This window comes from Jaculus jaculus, chromosome 7 (assembly GCF_020740685.1).
Source record: "Jaculus jaculus isolate mJacJac1 chromosome 7, mJacJac1.mat.Y.cur, whole genome shotgun sequence".
NCBI lineage: Eukaryota > Metazoa > Chordata > Mammalia > Rodentia > Dipodidae > Jaculus > Jaculus jaculus.
In genome coordinates this window covers 137,034,085-137,052,862 of record NC_059108.1, presented here as the reverse complement: position 1 = coordinate 137,052,862, position 18,778 = coordinate 137,034,085, and the positions used below count along the sequence as shown (strand labels likewise).

At 39.6% G+C, this 18,778-nt stretch overlaps 1 protein-coding gene across 3 annotated transcripts in view; it reads right to left on the bottom strand.

Annotated features, from left to right (window-relative positions):
* Nucleotides 1–3,198: 3,198 nt before the first annotated feature.
* Nucleotides 3,199–18,778, bottom strand: part of Gtf2a1 (general transcription factor IIA subunit 1) — a 39,433-nt gene continuing 23,853 nt past the window's right edge. For 2 of the 3 annotated variants that reach the window (XM_045154604.1, XM_045154605.1), the window contains exons 5-9: nucleotides 17,731–17,806; nucleotides 15,756–15,889; nucleotides 15,218–15,538; nucleotides 8,729–8,818; nucleotides 3,199–3,513 (exon numbers count right to left, since the gene is read on the bottom strand). In XM_045154604.1, the coding sequence (XP_045010539.1) occupies nucleotides 3,406–3,513; nucleotides 8,729–8,818; nucleotides 15,218–15,538; nucleotides 15,756–15,889; nucleotides 17,731–17,806 (729 nt within the window). In that variant the 3' untranslated portion in view covers nucleotides 3,199–3,405. Of the gene's footprint in view, nucleotides 3,514–3,977; nucleotides 4,076–8,728; nucleotides 8,819–15,217; nucleotides 15,539–15,755; nucleotides 15,890–17,730; nucleotides 17,807–18,778 lie in introns of all 3 variants that reach the window. The other variant, XR_006638130.1, reaches the window with a different exon arrangement.

The window sequence follows — 18,778 nt, the reverse complement described above, 5'->3', positions numbered from 1 at the left end:
GGGTAACAGAGGATTCAAATGCCACCCTGACATAAGCCCGTAAGAAAATGTATAGAGCAACTGTTTTAAACCAAAAAAAAAAAAAAAAAAAATCTGCTATAGCCGATTCAGACAGGTAGGAGACTGAAGACATATGAAATAAAATGAAAATTTACAAAGATCAATAAAATACTACATTGCACAAAAGCTCAAAAAGGCTCAAGATTAAGTAATCTGAAAGTATCTTCTCAAGAGGAGGGGAATGCTGTCATGAAGTAGCTAGAGAGGAAGTTGTGTGTTTCCTCAGACAAGGAATACGTAACCCTCTAATGATGGAGGCATTATTGCTAGGAGATAATAAAAAAAAGTACTCTTAGAGGGAGACAGCTCTGCGCTCCTCCATAAAAGCCACAACAAAACTCTTGATTTCCAATATGGCAAAAGAAAACCTTCATATAAAAGCCATTATACTTGTAGGTTCTTCTCTTCTAAAACCACCCACCATCTGTTTAATGTTCACTGTGCATATACCTTGATGCAATCCTCGAACGTCAGTGGCTTTGACTTTTTAAAAAGGCAACAGTGTAAATGTGACAGCTACTGAGCAAAAAGAAATGAGAATATTTCACAAAATACAAAAGCCCAATATAAAGATCCCCCTTGTATCACAGGCATTGTACTCTAGAAACTGCACGTTAAAGGGCTGTGTTAGCCACACATAAATTAAATGTGCTCCTGGGCATTCAGGTGGTGATTTTACCAGCGACCACCAGACATGAGGTTGTATACAAAAAGGCACACACTTCCACTCCAGTCATTTTCCTTAGCACTACTGATGTTAATTTTGTCAACGGTGCCATTGCTGCATGTGCAGTGCTACATAAATCTTCTGAAACCACTGCTTATTGTCAATTATCAAGCCTAAACTATGTCCCCTTTTGGATCAACATGCCACTTTCATCTTAAAATTCTGAAAGTAGGAATCCTTTGTCTCTTCAAAGGAATGGAATTTTAATGAGACCTAATGAAATAACTTGTTAAATATAAAAATCATGATTCAAAGTAAGTGACATTCATATAGCCAAAGTTACTGTAATAAAAATAAAACATGCTACCTGATTATAAAGAAACACGATATAATGGTATATACAAGCAGTTTGGGGTGCAGTGTTGTTTGGACCAGCTTTCAGTTTTCACAGATAAGAACATCCGCAAGTACCCCATAATTAATATGCAATACATAAGTGCAAATACAAATGGCTACTTCCTGCTCAAAAGCAGCCAGCCCTTGTGAGTCACTCTGAAAGTGGTTGTGTTTGAAAATTTAGCTTTAACAATAGGCCAGTAAGAAATGCTATTATGAGTATGAATGTCCACAGAGGACCAAGACATAAGCTGAGTATCATACAGTAATGGGCTTCCAGAGCACAGAACTACTGGATAGCCGAAGAGTTTCCTTAAGCAACACTGTAGTACTGTGAAACATAGGTAGTTCGGGTCACTAACTTCATTGAGTAAATACAAACGAGCTAGTAACCATAATAAAAGACAACTGAACAACAGGACTCGTGTGAGTCTATCCCTTCCATTCTCCCAGTTTCATTAATGATTAAAAAACAAAACTGTGTATGCATTAAGAGTAGTAGAATTTGCAGACTTATTTTCGAAAAACTAATCTAAACAAAAACTGTATTACAAGTTATGCGTGTAGGTAAACCTAACTCCTAGTGTGCTAGACACTGCCATTTATACATGACAGAATGTAAATTGGTTAAGTGGGGTCAGAAGTAGGGGACGATAAAAAAAAATCAATAGCCTTTGAGAATTTAAAATTTTGGGCTAAAAAAATAAACACTATATAATAACTCACAGTTTTTCCTTTATAATATAAAGTGTTTATCTATTACGTCTGGAAACACGCAAAGGCAAATTAAAAGGAAGACAAAAATGGAAGACAAAAAGAGTATCACAAAAGACAAATTAACTTGAATGTAAAGTTTAAGAAAAGCCATGAAGTCAAAGTAGTTACAAGAAGCCAGACCCGAGCCAAGCGCTCCCGCGGCTCTCCTGGTGGCTGGGTCACAGCCGCCCCGTGCTGTGTGGAGTCCCAGCACGAACGCTGAGCTGTGCATGCTCAAGATATGCAGCAAAAGGTCTACTTTTAGTATACAAGTCAAATTTCTACACTTTCTTTCCAATGTGCAAACTGGAGCCCAAGTCTACATTACCACTGACCTGTAAGGGCCATCCAAAGAGAGGTAAATATGTACTTAGTGGCCCGCCTCCCTCTACCCCACCCCACCCCCAGACATCCCCTCAAATTACAAAGTTGCTTTTAAAAAATTTGTTCAATTAAAATAATAGTTTTTAAAAAATCCTTTACTAGTAAACACAAGAAACTTGTATAATTACTAAACTGTTTAATAAAAATCCAGGTCCTCAACCCCTGCCCTTATCTTCAATCAATGTACAGAATGCCATCTGAATGTTCAGCATAAAGACTAAATGCACATGTGTAAGCACACACTTTAACCAAAAGAGAAACCCTCACATACTCATGTATATACAGTCTCAGCTAGATAGTGCTTTTGTGAAATAAAGATGGATCCTGAGGAGTCAATTTAGGGTTACTTCTTAAGGTGTGGAACAACAATTTTTCTTTAAAAAATTTTTTTTTTCTTAAAGAAATTAAATTGTCCTATTAATTCTGCTCAACTCAGGTAAAACCCAAATCTTTAAATTACATTTAACAAGTATGAAAACCTAATGAAAATAAATATCCATTCCTGGGTGAAATTGTATTTTCAAACTGTGATCACTGATAATTTTCCTCAAATCTTAAATAGATGTTCCATAAAGCAGGAAAGGAAGAGGTATATATTACTGAGGGAGAATAGCAAGTGAAAATATTTAAGACCTATTATGAATTTTAGCTTGTTTCTTATACAAGTGTAATAAAATTCAACACCATAATTCTTGCCCTTTTGTAAAAAGCTCATACACCATTTTTACCAAACAGAACCACATACAATACGCAGTTTCAGTTCAATCTATCAAAAGGGACGTGTCTTCAGTCTATTCCAACAAGTATCTTCTGATTGAGCTCAAGTTGGAGGAAGGAATAGAGACAAAGCTTTACATGCTAATTACCAATGGCAGGTTCCTGTATTTAAAGTTGACAGTTACAGTTTTCCTACACAAAACCCTCCCGCCCACCCCACAACCCCAGGGCTACAGTTCCATGGCTGGCCAGTCAGAGTAGTGTCTATGTTATCAAGGTCTGTCTTTGTTCCAGTAGCTTTAGTCTACTGCACTTTCTGACATGCAGAAGTGAAGTTTTGGTTGGTGTATGTCCCAAGTTTCAAACCGTCCACTTTAATTTTTTAAGTCCTTCTGTTGTATTTATAAAAGAAAAGAAGCCACTCTTCACCATTCTGCATCTCCAATGGCTTTGGAAAATATGTAATCTCTTCCATTAAGATTCATAATGCCATCCTTAAGATGAAATTTCCACTTATTTTTACTTCTGTGTATCTAAACAAAAACAGAAATAAGGGAATTCAAGAACCAGTAAGAGGAAGAACAACAAAAAAAATCATCCTAATAAAAATCACCAACTTTGTCTTCTTGTATTTGCAATTTGGTTTCTTTTTTAAGAAAATTATTTTGAGGAAGAGACAGAGACTGGGCACGCCAGGGCCTCTAGCCACTAAACGAACTAGCTTACTGATCCTCAGTCCTGCAGGCAAGGCCTTAACTGCTAAACTACCTCTCTGGCCTGCAACTTGATTTCTTAATTAAATTTAACAAAAAAAAACAACTAGGTAGATTTAAATTTTTTTATCCACAATTAGTATTTTATGCCTCTCACTACTTATATCAAGCAAAGTAGTCGAGATATTTGTAAAAAATACAATCATGTCCTTATATCTCTTAGTAAAATAAACATACATTGATCCAGCATGCAATGTTTCATATAGCAATGCAGAAATGTTCACCAGTTTCTCTGACTCCAATCCTACAGCTCCATGGCCTCACCTCCTGGGGCCAGCATTCTCTATGGCATGTTCATGACAAGTGTTTGTTCAGGGTTCACCTGAAGATGATTACAAGAGGCAAAGAATCCTAAATCAAGTCACTCTGCATGGGGACAGCTCTTCTGCAGTTTTCTGTACTTCACTCCTTACTAACAATCTACTTTCTGTAACTTCCACTGATTGATCCTAGTTCTGTCTTCTGACACCTAAAAGTAAATAGCACTTTGCGTATTTGAAAACCACTACTGCTCTTGATCTAGCTTCAAACTTTTCTCACTACAACGGAATACAGAATAAAGTTAAAACACAAGGTATAGCAGAGACTATACACAAAAAAGTCTATGTCTGTAGTAACTCTGATCTGAAAAGCAATGTAGACATTGAGCCAATTTATCTTAAGATGGATGGTCTGTCTAACAGACATAACCAAGGTAACACATTTAAAGCGCAACTGTCTCCTCTCCTAAACCTGATCTACATACAGCTTTTATAAACATGATGGTTATTACCATGCAATTCTAGTTCCCCAACAAAAACTCTTGGAGGGAGCTGGTGAGATGGCTTAGAAGTTAAGGCACTTGCACGCTAAGCCTAATGACCATGGTTCAATTCCCCAGTATTTATGTAAAGCCAGATAGGCAAAGTGACACATGCATGCAGCAGCTTGGAGGCCCTGGCACACCCATTCTCTCTTTAAGAAAAAAAACCCGCTTAAGAGTCATTCTTGACTCCTCTTTTTCTCTACCAGACACCCAAGAGTCCAGAACTCCAAACTCTTCCTTTATAGAGGATAGGGAGGATACAAACTACAACTACCTCCCCTCCCTTGCCCACTGACTTCAATACTATCAAGATACTCTGGATCACAATTCTCTCCTACCTGGATTACAACCTCCCCTACATAAGTTTGTTTCAAACCTTGCCTCCTCCCTTCATTCTGTCCTAAAGGAAGACAGTGTTGTGCTTTGAATGTGAACTGTCTTGATAGGCTCCTGTGTTTGAACACTTGGGTCTCCAGCCTTGGGAAGGCTATGGCACTTTTAAGAGGTGGAGCCTCACCTGGCTTGGTGGTAGAAGCCGTAATCTCCAGCACTCATGAGACAGAAGGAAGAAGATAGCTGTGAGTTCAAGGCTAGCCTGGGACTACAGAGTGAGTTCCAGGTTAGCCTGGGCTACAATGAGACCCTACCATGGGGGGTAAAAAAAGAAGAGAGGAGGAGAGGAGCCCTGCTGGAGGAAGTGGGAGTTTTATAATCTGGCCCCACTTCCTGTTCACTCTATGCCTCTTCACCGTGAAGTGGATGCAACATGGCCAATCAGCCTCCTGCTGCTGCTGCCACGGCTTCCTCACAGTGAAAGAACGCTCCCCTCAGAGTATAAACCAGAATAAACCCTGTTCTTCCTCAAGTTGTTCCTGATCAGGTGGGTTGCCCTAGTGACAGGTAACTAATACATAATGCTTTTAAATCTTAAACCAGGTTTTTTGTCTATCCATCTGAAATCTTCCAGTAGTTTCCCCATACATTCAGAACACTCATTTTTACAAAGCTCCATCAATGCCCTCCGTCTACTCTCCCCACACCCTCACTTCACTCCTGCTCCGCTGGCCCCTTCCTAATCCTCACACACAACATGTAAGCTCTACCACCAGATAATGACAGGGTTAATTCTCTTCAGTCTGCTCAAATGTCATCTTCTCAAAGGACTTAATTTCTGACTATTACTTACAATGGGAACTTGTCCCCTTTATTTTTCAATAGCAAACACTGGCTTTTAGTGTCCATATGAACTCACTGACTTACTGTGCTGTCACATGTCTACCTCGTACCTCTGCTAGTGTCCAAGGACAAGGAGGGCCTTGTCCTCTCCAACTAGTGTATCTTGTCTACAACAGAACACTGCACTCCGTCAGGATCTGGTGACTTCGAAGACCTCCATTTTTCCTTTTCTGATTCCCTATAAAGCACTAATAAGCCTAAATATAGGTCTATGAACTTACATGGAAACAAGTGACTAAACCTGAAATGTATACAGACAATACCAAGTAGTAGAAATATACGTGGAACTGACTGCACTTATAAAATAGCAACTTAAAAAATTCAGATATAGCCAGGTGTGGTGGCACCTGCCTTTAATCCCAGCACTTGGGAGGCAGAGGTAGGAGGATCACAGACAGTTCAAGGCCACCCTGAGACTACATAGTGAATTCTAGGCCAGCCTGAGCTAGAGTGACTCTACTTCAAAAAAAAAAAAAAAATTCAAATATAGAAGCATTTTATGGGACAATTAAAAGTCTAGATACTCAAAACTGAAGTTAGGGCTGGAGAGATGGCTTAGTGGTTAAATGCTTTCCTATGAAGCCTAAGGACCCTGATATTCAAGGCTTGATTACCCAAGACCCACGTAAGCCAGATGCACAAGTTGGCTCATGCATCTGGAGTTCGTTTGCAGTGACTGCAGGCCCTAGTGCACCCATTCTCTCTCTACCTATCTGCCTCTTTCTCTATTGCTTTCAAATTAATTAATTAATTAATTAATTAATTAATTAATTAATAATTTTAAAAACTGAAGTTATATTGAGTAATAATGAATGACAAAATATTTTTATTTGAACAAAAGCACAAAGTACAACTTGAAAAGTAACTCATTCACTGACCTGAGCCCTTCATGAAGGAATGTACTAATTGCCATGAGAAACGCCTCTTTAATTTTCCAATGAAACATGTATTAATGTAAAATTACCTATAAACAAAGTTGAACTGCTACATAGTATCATCCTCACCAACTGCTCTAACAGTCCTTTAGTTACTCATCCGTGAGGACTCTACCACATTATTCGCCTTTAACTAAGATTCCAATAAACTTCATTACTCCTAGGATCTCACTGTAGAAACTAGATTCAAACAATAGCCTTTAAAACAAACTAAAATTCAAGTTGACTTAAACAACATTCATCCTCATTTTAACCAATCACAGCATACACAGTTTGCTTGCTGGAACACCAACCAACTCTACTTTTTTCTAATCTTTCTAATTTTTGAAATTATAGCAATGAAAATCTTACAATTTGCCTTTTTTTGTTGTTTTTTGGTTTTGTTTTGAGGTAGGGTCTCACTGTAGCCTAGGCTAATCTGGATTACAAATGCTTTTAAACATAATACTTAAAGCTGTTCTTAATTTATTGACTTAAAGAGCCAGGCATGGTGGCACATGCCTTTACACCCAGCTCTTGCAGGGGCAGGAGGTTCACTGTGACTTCAAGGCCAGTCTGCAACTAAAGAGTGAAATCCAGGTCAGCCTACCTCAAAAAAAGAAGAAAAAGATAAAAGAAAACATTGGAGTATTTAGGAGAAAGCCAAAATAACTGTAACATTCAAATCATTACATATAGTTTACCACAGGAAACTATTACCATTCTCTAGCACCAAGAAAATACTTAAACTTAAGATATTCTTCAGTCAGACACTCATGCCTAACATGTTACTTAAAAAAATTCTGTTTGTGCTGGAGAGATGGGTTAGTGGTTAAGGTACTTACCTGCAAGGCCAAAGGACATAGCTTTGATTCCCCAGAACCCACGTTAAACCAGATGCACAAGGAGGTGCATGTATCTGGGGTTCGTCTGCACTGGCTAGAGGCCCTGGTGTACCCATTCTCTATCTGCCTCCCTCTCTCTCAAATAAATAAATTAAAAACAATTTTAATTCTGTTTGGATAACTGGGTCACCAGCAGTTATCTTCAGACATCCTGGTAACAAAGGTTTACTGGCATCTCTGCCTCCACATTCCAGCTCTGCCTGTGCAACAAGAGACTATACTTGGCATGTTTATAGAATACAGTATTAAGAGCACTCACTCTCTTAGAAGTCACAATGCACAAAAGCAGATGTTATTGAACTCTCAAAAAGTTTACTTACTTTATAAATACGACTGGTATATAACTGGCCTGATTTTACCTTTTTATTAAGTAAGATCTGGGCCAGGCTTGGTGACACACACCTTTAATCCCAGCACTAGGGAGGCAGAGGTTCCAAGCTAGCCTAAGACTACATAATGCATTTCAGGTCAGCCTGGGCTGAAGCAAGACCCTATCTTTGGGGAGAAAAAAGAAATAAGGTCTGGGCTAGAGAACTAGTTCAACGGTTAAGGTGCTTGCCTGCACAGTTGTTAACAAGCCAAGTTCAGTTCCCTAGTACCCACATAAAGCCAGATGCACTAAGTAGCAGAAGCATCTGGAGTTCGTTTACAGTGACTAGAGGCCCTGGCATGCCCATCATCTCTAAAATAAAATAAAATAAATAAAAAGAAGATCCAAGCTGGCCATGGTGACACATGCCTTGAATATCAGCACTTGGGAAGATAAGGTAGAATTTCACCACGAGCTCAAGACCAACCTGGGACTATAGAATTGAGTTCCAGGTCAGCCTAGGATAGAGTGAGATCCTGCCTCAAAGTGCCAAAAAAGTAAAAGAACAAAAGCGGAAAGCAGGGTATGGTGAAGTATACCTATAATCCTAGCACTTGGGAGGCTGAGGCAAGAGGATAAAGTTTGAAGTCAGCCTGGGTTGCATGCACAGACAGAGTTCCAGGCTATCCTGAGTTACAGAGCAGAGAGAAAATAACATAAAGGCGGTTATCAGCTGCCCAATGTTTCACTAAGTTTGAAAAGATGGATTAGCAAAGACATTTCAACAAAATAATGAAATCCTTACCTTGTCATACTGGCATACCACAACATTTTCTGTGTCAAACAGCTCCTGTCCTTCCTCATCACTTACATCATCTTCACTGTTGAGGGGCTCCTACAAGAGAATTTATAAAAACAAACATATCTGATATGTTACTATAACATTGATAGTCTTTAAGAAGTGTCAAATGCCAATTTACACTCATTGTGAATATAGCTTTTTTTTTTTCTTTTGGTTTTTCAAATTAGGGTCTCACTCTAGCCCAGGCTGACCTGAAATTCACTATGGAGTCTCAGGGCGGCCTTGAACTTGTGGCAACCGATCCTCCTAACTTTGCCTCCGAGTGCTGGATTTAAAGGTGTGCACCACCACTCCTGGCAGCTTTGTTAATATACTGTTATTTTGGGCTGGAGAGATGGCTTAGCGGTTAAGCGCTTGCCTGTGAAGCCTAAGGACCCCGGTTCGAGGCTCAGTTCCCCAGGTCCCACATTAGCCAGATGCACAAGGGGGCGCACGCGTCTGGAGTTCATTTGCAGTGGCTGGAAGCCCTGGCGCGCCCATTCTCTCTCTCTCTCCCTCTATGTGTCTTTCTCTCTGTGTCTGTAGCTCTCAAATAAACAAATAAATAATGAACAAAATTTTTAAAAAAATGTATATATATATACTATTATTTAAGGCTTGCCCTTGTAACTGAAATTTCAGGAAGAAATAATATATGATAACATTAAGCTATGTTAACTGGTAAGATGAAAAAATCTTCATATCTATTTCCTTAGTCTTTTTTTTTTTTTTTTTTTTTTTTTTGAGGTAGGATCTCACTCTAGCTCAGGCTGGCCTGGAATTCACTATCTAGTCTCGGGGTGGCCTCAAACTCACAGTGATCCTCCTACCTCTGCCTCCTGAGTGCTGGGATTAAAGGTGTATTTCCTTACTCGTAAGATTAGCACAAGATAACTCTCCCCAATAAATATTTTAGATACCTAAAAGTGAATCTAAGGAAACAAAAAATTTGAATGAACTAACTACATAGCACTAACAGTGCACAAGTCAGCACACTGGGGAGCTGAGGTAAAAAGAGGAGGTCACTACAATAGCCCAGCATTCTGCTCAGGGTGACAGTAAACACTAGGTCTGTCATATCTATCATACCCTTCTACTTCTAGGCTTAGGGACCACAGAAGATGTGGCAGAAAGAATGTAAGAGCCAAAAACTGGGGAGCAATGCTGTCTTCCAGACACAAAGTACACACTACATTCATGCCTCACAGTGGCTGATGCTATCTACACAAGAACTGCACAATACAACAAAGACATCAGAGCTGGAAAGATTATTCACTGGTTAAAGATGATTGTTTGCAAAGCCTGCTGGCCTGGGCTCAATCTCAAGTACCCACATAAAGCCAGAAACACAAGATACTACATGCATTTAGAGTTCATTTGCACCAGTAAGATGCCTGGGAGTACCTATTTACATTCTCTCTGGCAGAAAAAAAAAAAAAGGGAGCTGAGCGTCGTGGCGCACACCTTTAATCCCAGCACTTAGAAGGCAGAGATAGGAGATCGCAGTGAGTTTGAGGCCAGCCTGAGACTACATAGTAAATTCCAGATTAGCCTGGGCTAGAGCAAAATCCTACCTTGAAAACAAACAATCAACAACAACAACAACAACAACAACAAAAACAACAGAGGAGGAGCTAGTCAGAAAAGAGGTTCAGTGGAAAGGAGACAGGGAAGGGGAACAAAGGAAGGCTGTGGGAGAGGATTATGATCAGGGTACATTGTGTGTATGTATGGAGGTTGTCAATACTAACCACATCAAACAACCTGAAACAATTCAAGACTCATGAATCACACAACCAGAGTGTCTAAATAAATTAATAAAATCAGAGGGAGTGAAAAAGCCTACAGAACAAATATGAAAGTTCACTCTTTGAAAATACTAATTTAGGGGCTGGGTATAGCTCAGTGGCACAGTACTTGCCCAGAATGCCTAAGTCCTCAATGTGCAACTCCAAGTTCCAAACAGTAGCAGCAAAAATAAAAATTAAAAATTAAAAAACTCCACTATCAGACATTGGTAAATTTGTGTTGTATATACATATTATGTATGGCAGGTTGTAATCAGTATACTAATGTAACGTTTTGTTATAAAACTGAAGGTATCTTGGGATCACTGACAAAGTCATACACAAGAGATCTCTTGGACAAATAAACTGTCTTTGAAACTGGGCATGGTGGCACATGCCTTTAATCCCAGCACTTGGGAGGCAGAGGTAGGAGGATCACTGTGAGTCTGAGGCCAGCTTGAGACTACATAGTGAATTCCAGGTCAGCCTGGGCTACAGTGAGACCCTGCCTCAAAAAAAAAAAAAAAAAAAAAAGTCTCTGAGCTGCCTTGAAAGCAGGACCTTAGGCAGACAATCACACAGCCTGTCTTTTTAATCATTTCCAAGGTTATAGGTTTAAATAGCAGTAGCTAATTAAGAAACTTCACGTAAGGGTATATCTACTGTCAAGGTTGGAGGTAAAAGGTAGGTAAGTAATTAAAGAGATTAAAAAGAGTACACCTGGGCACTGTTTCTAGACGGTAATCAAAGTCCATACTTGAAAGAGTATGAATTTATCCTATCTAAATAAAATACAAGGAGTCAGAATTAGGGCTGCCAGTCCTGTGTGCAAGGGAGGCAAGAAAAATATGACCAATGTGTCAGCCTTGTTAAATAGAACAGAATAGCAGAGAATGTATGAACATAGCACATTTGATAAATGAAATTTATCTACTGCTGGAGATAAGCGCTATGCCAGCAAGGCAGGTGCTGAGGGTTAAAACTTCAACTCTTTAATCCTAACAGAACAGCACATCAATACTTACAACCAACCCTTAAGAAGACATTTGTATATGCATCCCCAAGAGACAGAGAGTAAGCTGTTGTAAACTAGGAAAAGCTCAAATGTTCACTGGACCTAAAAAAGGGATCATTAAATTATGATGTACTGAGCAATAAAAATTATAGCTTTAAAAAACAGCTTGGGGGCTGGAGAGATGGCTTAGTGGTTAAGCACTTGCCGGTAAAGCCTAAGGACCCCGGTTTGAGGCTCAATTCCCCAGGATCCACGTTAGCCAGATGAACATGCGTCTGGAGTTTGTTTGCAGTGGCTGGAGGCCCTGGCACACCCATTCTATCTGCCTCTTTCTCTCTCTGTCACTCTCAAATAAATAAATAAAAATGAAAAAACAAAACAAAACAAAATAACAGCTTGCATGAACCACATACACACTAAGGAAAAAAAGTCACAAAATAAAGAATTACTCCCCATAAGTAGTATACTCTTTGGACACATAAATATATAAGCTGCATTATAAAGAAAAGTTAGAGGCTGGAAAGATAGCTTGGTGGTTAAAATGCTTGCCTGCAAAGCCTAAGGACCCAAGTTTGATTCCCCAGTACCCACATAAGCCAGATGCACAAAATGGCACATGCATCTGGAGTTCATTTGCAGGGGCTAGAAGCCCTAGCATGCCCAATCTCACTCTTCTCTCTTTCTACTTGCAAATGATTAAAAATTTTAAACAAAAATTAACATGGAGATGTACTTATGGACAAAAACCTAAGGTTTTTGAATATTTAAAGTAATACTGAGCAACAAAAATAAGGCTGGTGGTATCACCATACCTGATTTTAACCTATACTACAGAGCCATAGTAACAAAAACAGCATGGTAGTGGCATAAAAACAGACATGTAGATCAGTGGAACAGAATAGAGGACCCCAATGTAAGTCCAGATAGCTATAGCCACCTGATATTCGATAAAAATGCCAAAAGTACTCATTGGAGAAAAGACAGCCCCTTCAGCAAATGGTGTTGGGAAAACTGGATATATATCTGTAGAAGGATGAAAATAGATTCTTCTCTCTTGCCATGCAGAAGAATTAAGTCCAAATGGATTAAAGACCTTAACATCAGACCTGAATCTCTGAAACTGCTAGAGGAAAAAGTAGGGGAAACCCTTCAACATATTGGTCTTGGCAAAGACTTTCTGAATACAACCCCAATTGCTCGGGCAATAAAACCACAGATTAATCACTGGGACCTCATGAAATTACAAAGATTTTGCACTGCAAAGGACACAGTGAAAAAAGCAAAGAGGCAACCTACAGAATGGGGAAAAAATCTTCGCCAGCTATATATCTGATAGAGGATTAATATCTAGGATATACAAAGAACTCAAAAAGTTAAATAATAAGGAATCATACAAGTCAATCAAAAAATAGGCTATGGAACTAAATAGAGCATTCTCAAGGAAGAAATACGAATGGCATATAAGCATCTAAAAAATGTTCTACGTCACTAGTCATCAGGGAAATGCAGATTAAAACTACATTGAGATTCCATCTCACTCCTGTCAGATTGGCCACCATCATGAAAACAAATGATCATAAATATTGGCGGGGATGTGGAAAAAAAGGAACCCTTCTACACTGCTGGTGGGAATGCAATCTAGTCCAGCTATTGTGGAAATCAGTGTGGAGGTTCCTAAAACAGCTAAAAATCGATCTACCATATTACCCAGCTATAGCACTCCTAGGCATATATCCTAAGGACTCATCTCATTTCCTTAGAAGTACATGCTCAACCATGTTTATTGCTGCTCAATTTATAATAGCTGGGAAATAGAACCAGCCTAGCGGTCCCTCAACTGATGAGTGGATAATGAAGATGTGGCACATTTATACAATGGAGTTCTACTCAGCAGTAAAGAAAGATGGATCTGGAAAGGATTATACTAAGTGAGGTAACCCAGGCCCAGAAAGCCAAGCACCACATGTTCTCCCTCATATGTGGATCCTAGATACAGATGACTGGGCTTCTGTGTGAGAAGGAAAATACTTAGTAGCAGAGGCCAGTAAGTTAAAAAGGAGATATAAAGGGAAGAGAAAGGAAGGGAAGAGGGTACTTAATAGGTTGGTATTGTATATATTTAACTACAATGATTGAGATGGGGAGGTAATATGATGGAGAATGGAATTTGAAAGTGGAAAGTGCAGGGGAGGGATATTTTTTATAATCATGGAAAATGTTAATAAAAATTGTGAAAAGAAAAAAAAAAGATCAACTCCAATCACAAGACAGCTGCCACCCATGAGAAATGCCAACAGTTTGAGATGAACTTTTTGTTTCTGGCCTACACTTGTAAGTTTTTAATACCCTTTAATAGCTGTTATGGAAGGTCCCAGGCAACTTCTGAGTGGTAGACTATGAAAACAAATAGCTGGGTTGACAAAATATGAGGGAGGAAGATTCTAGGAGGCATGGGAGGAGAAAGAGCTGACACCAAGTCCGAAATAGGCCACAGTTGGTGGTTAAAATGGCCACGGGTTGTTCTCCATATTAACAGCCACTAGCGCCTTAAGTAATGTTCAGTCCATCCAGAAACTAAAAAGGTCTGGTAAGGGAGACTTCTCCTGTCACTGTCCAACATCTCTGTCCTCAGCTTCTTCCTTCACACTGTCCTGTGGCATGACAGAGCCATTTGCCCCCATGAACGCTCAGCAGCTGTGATTATGCACAGGAGACACAAGATTAGACCCATTAACATTCTACACAGGGGAGGGGGAGAGGCTCACTTAGCCTTGCCCCTCCCAAAGGTATAGAAGCAGCACTTGGGAAAGAGATGTGATCTTCAGTGATGCAGCCATTTTTAGCTTGCTCATGCTCCTGTGAGTAACCCTAATTAAACTCACTGATTCACCAACCAGATTGCAGTGGAAAACAAAAAACAAACAAACAAAAAAAACCTAAGGTTTTGAAATAAGCCATCAGTTTTTCTTGCATTTCCTCTCTCCCCAAATAGTCATGGCTTTTTAATTGTCAAAGCAGATTGATCACATGTGTCTGTTCTGCCAAGAATTTAGAATCAATTGTACTATCTCTACTATCCTTACTAATATAAATTTTTTAAAACATTTTATTCTTATTTATTTGAGAGAGAGAGAGGGAGGGACAAAGAGAATGGACATGTCACAGCATCCACCCACTGCAAATGAACTTCAGACACATGCACCACCTTGAGCATCTGGCTTACATGGTTCCTGGAGAATCGAACCTAGGTCCTTTGGCTTTGTGGGCAAGTGCCTTAACCATTTATCTTTCAAATCTTACCTTGTACAAAGCCTAATAGCCTCTAAAGAAATAGCATGAGGAGAGATGGCTTAGCAGTTAAGCGCTTGCCTGTGAAGCCTAAGGACCCCAATTCAAGGCTCAATTCCCCAGGACAAACATTAGCCAGATGCACAAGGGGGAGCACGCATCTGGAGTTCATTTGCAATGGCTAAAGGCCCTGGCATGCCCATTCTCTCTCTCTCTGCCTCTTCCTCTGTCTGTTGATCTCAAATAAACAAACTACGACAACAAAAAAATTTTAAAAAGAAATAGCATGAAATTTGTCAGGCACCAGGTAAATTTGGAAATAATCAGTACATTATCATTTCAAGTCCTTTACTAGAAACTTACTTCTTCCACCTGCCCATCTTCAGCTCCATCTTTCTCTTTATCTTCCTCTTCATCATCGTCATAATCTTCTTCTTCATCTTCATCTTCTTCAGATGATGTATCCCCAGTTCCATCAACTTGCAACACCAAAGGAGCTTGCTGCTGAGCAGGCTGGGCCTGTGGCTGCTGTTGACCGGCTGCAGTTATCTGTGCTTGGGCTGGTGTGGGTGCTGCTACTGTTGTAGGTATAACTTGAGTCTTATTTCCTGTAAATAGGATTTGCTGAGGCTGAATGATAACACCTGTCTGTGGAGAAATCCCTCCAGGAAGTGGGGCTAGGACCTAAGACAAAAGAAAACCATCAGGAACTGGTTAGAAGGATCAAGGACATAGAACCAAGCTAAAAGTAATTCAGCTTTAAGCATAAAGAATGTAAATTGAGCTTGGAGGCATACAACAAGAATTTGGAACATAGTTTCATAGTTTGACTATTATGTGCATATAAAGCCATAAAGATTGAGAAAATTCAAGGGATCCATACAGAAGATAATCCCTTTACCTGCTGAATAACAGGAGCCTGGACTCCGCCAGGCTGCATCTGCGGTATGACCTGTTGCTGGAGAACCACCGACTGCTGAGGCTGGAAGATATACTGGGCACCATTAGCTGCTCGGACCACCTGAAGAAGCTGGCCTAAATAAAAAAGTTTTTAAAAAATGTATTCCAAGTTCTATTTTCACAGTGACCATCTTATTAAGTGAACTTAAAAAATCAAGTAAAATACCTAGTTTTTGATTAAGGGCTATCATTTGCATAGTGAATTATAATCATTACCTTCCCTAATACATTGCTTAAAACCTTGTGTTTACCATAGTATTATCCTCAGTCAACTGTTTTCCACTGTTTTATTTTTTGCATTTATTTTTATTTATTCATTTATATTTTTCAAGGTAGGGTCTCACACTAGCTCAGGCTGACCTGGAATTCACTATAGAGCCTCAGTGGCCTTGAACTCATGACGATCCTCCTACTTCTGCTTCCCGAGTGCTGGAATTAGAGGTGTGCACCATGTCTGGCTTCCACTAAGTTTTAAACAATACATTATGAGACCTGATTAAAACCCTGAATTACTTTTGCTGGCATGTTAACTGTCAAGAAAAAGTACTAAATAAGACCAAACATGTCAGGGGATACTCATTTCTAAAGCTTTAAAGACAAAGTAAAATGGTTCATTTATATCTCAAACAACAGCCTTTACAACAGAGCTTTCAAAAAGTGCTGGGCATGGTGGCAAATGCCTTTAATCCCAGGATGCAGGAGGCAGAGTCAGGAGGATTGCTGTGAGTCTGAGGCCAACCTGGAAATACACAATGAGTGCCAGGTCAGCCTGGGCTAAAGTGAGACCCTAGCTCAAAAAAAAGCAAATAAATAAAAACCTCCAATTTGTTCTTCACAAATTTAGAGATTAACACAACAGAATTTAAGATTACAGAAAGAATATTTAAAAACTGCCAGGTGTGGTGGCACACGCCTTTAATCCCAGCACTCGGGAGGCAGAGGTAGGAGGATCGCCATGAGTTCGAGGCCACCCTGAGACTACATAGTGAATTCCAGGTCAGCCTGAGCTAGAGTGAGACCCTACCTCAAAAAAACAACAAAACAAAACAAAAAACAAAACAAAACAAAAAACAAAACAAAACAAAATAAAATAAAATCTATGTAACACTAATACTATGAGTAAAGTCATGTTATCTTTAACAAAACACAAAAAAATTGTAGTATCACAAATTAATTCCTTTTCTCTAGTTTAAATCACTTGACAAAACAAATGGTTACTCAGTAAACAAGCATTTTCTATACAACCCTACTTCTTTAGTGGGGCCCTCAGTCACAGATCAAAAGCTCAACAAACTGGGTGTGGTGGCACACGCCTTTAATCCCAGTGCATGGGAGGCAGAGGATCACCCTGAGTTTGAGGCCACCCTGAGACTACACAGTGAATTCCAAGTGGGCTAGAGTGAAACCCTACCTTGGTAAACCAAAAGAAAGAAGCTCAACAGCAAGTGTAATTTGGGAATAAGGGTTTTATAATCCCAGGCTGGCCTCAAACTCACTATGTAGCTGAAAATGACCTTGAACTACTTACTGATTCTTCTGCCTCCATTTCAGCACTGTTGGAAATACAGGTATGTATGGCCTTTCACTGTCTACTGCACAATGAACCATGGATGGGCACATGCTATAGCCTTCAATATTATTTCAATAACCCAAACCAAATGCCAGCGAGGTGTGATGTCTCATGTCCATAATCTCACACTGAAGGCTAAGACAGAAGAATCAGGATCACCACGTGTTAAGAGTCCAGCCTGTACTACAGAGTCAAGTTCCAGGTCAGCCTGGACAAGAGCAGATCCTCCCTCAAGAAACAAAAAAAATATTAATAGTTTCCATCCTCAATAAAGACACAGCATATGGGTTAGTTGGTGTAATTTTCTGAAAACTATTTTAAGATTGTTTCTATTACTTCCAACTACCTGAGTTCGTTAGGATCTGCTGAACAGGAGTGACCCCTGCAGGGAGGGCCAAGGTAGCAGTTGTAGCAGCAGCACTCTGAAAAATGGAAACAAGGGGAAGAAATCAAAACCACATATGTGCAGAACTATCTTCATTTACCTGTGCCATTTTAATAATATGAATTTTTCATACTGAAATGACATTCTAACAATAGGACTAAGTCTCCTTCTATATAATGGTATATGAGACTACCGAGCATAGATAACTTAATTATTTCAAGCCATTAAACAGAATAGAATTGTTTTCTCACAGAGAATGTATTCTGAAGAAATCACACAGGGCCCGGTGTGGTGGTGCAATGCCAACGCTCAGGAGGCAGAGATAAGAGGATCACCGTGTATTTGAGGACAGCCTAGGACTACACAGTGAATTCCAGGTCATCCTGAGCTAGAGTAATATTCTACTTCAAAAAAAGAACGAAATCTCACAGGTAGGACAAAAAATTCAAAACTTCAACACTAAGAAAGCAAGAAAAAAGGGGGATAGAGAGATGGCTTAGCAGCTAAGGCACTTACCTGCAAAGCCAAAGGCCCTCAGTTCAATTCCCTAGGACCCATGGTAAAGTCAGACGCACAGAGTGGTACATGCATCTGGAGTTTGTTTGCAGTGGCTGGAGGTCCTAATGCACCCATTTGTTTTATCTCTCTCTCTCAAACAAAGAAAGAAAGAAAACAAGAGCTGGGCATGCTACTGCATGCCTTTAATCCTAGCACTCAGGGAGGCAGAGGTAGGTGGATCACCGTGAGACAGAGGTCACCCTGAGACTGACTACACAGTGAATTCCAGGACAGGCTGGGTTAAAGCCAGATCCTATCTTAAAAACCAAAGACAATAAAAGGTATGCAATTGAACACAAAATTCTCAAGAGAAATACAAACAGCAAATCAATACTTTTAAGTGTTCAACATCCTTAGCCCTCAGGGAAATGGAAATTGAAGCAACTCAGATTCTATCTTACTCCTGTCAGAATGGTTACCACCCCCCCAAAAAAAACCTGATTAACAAATT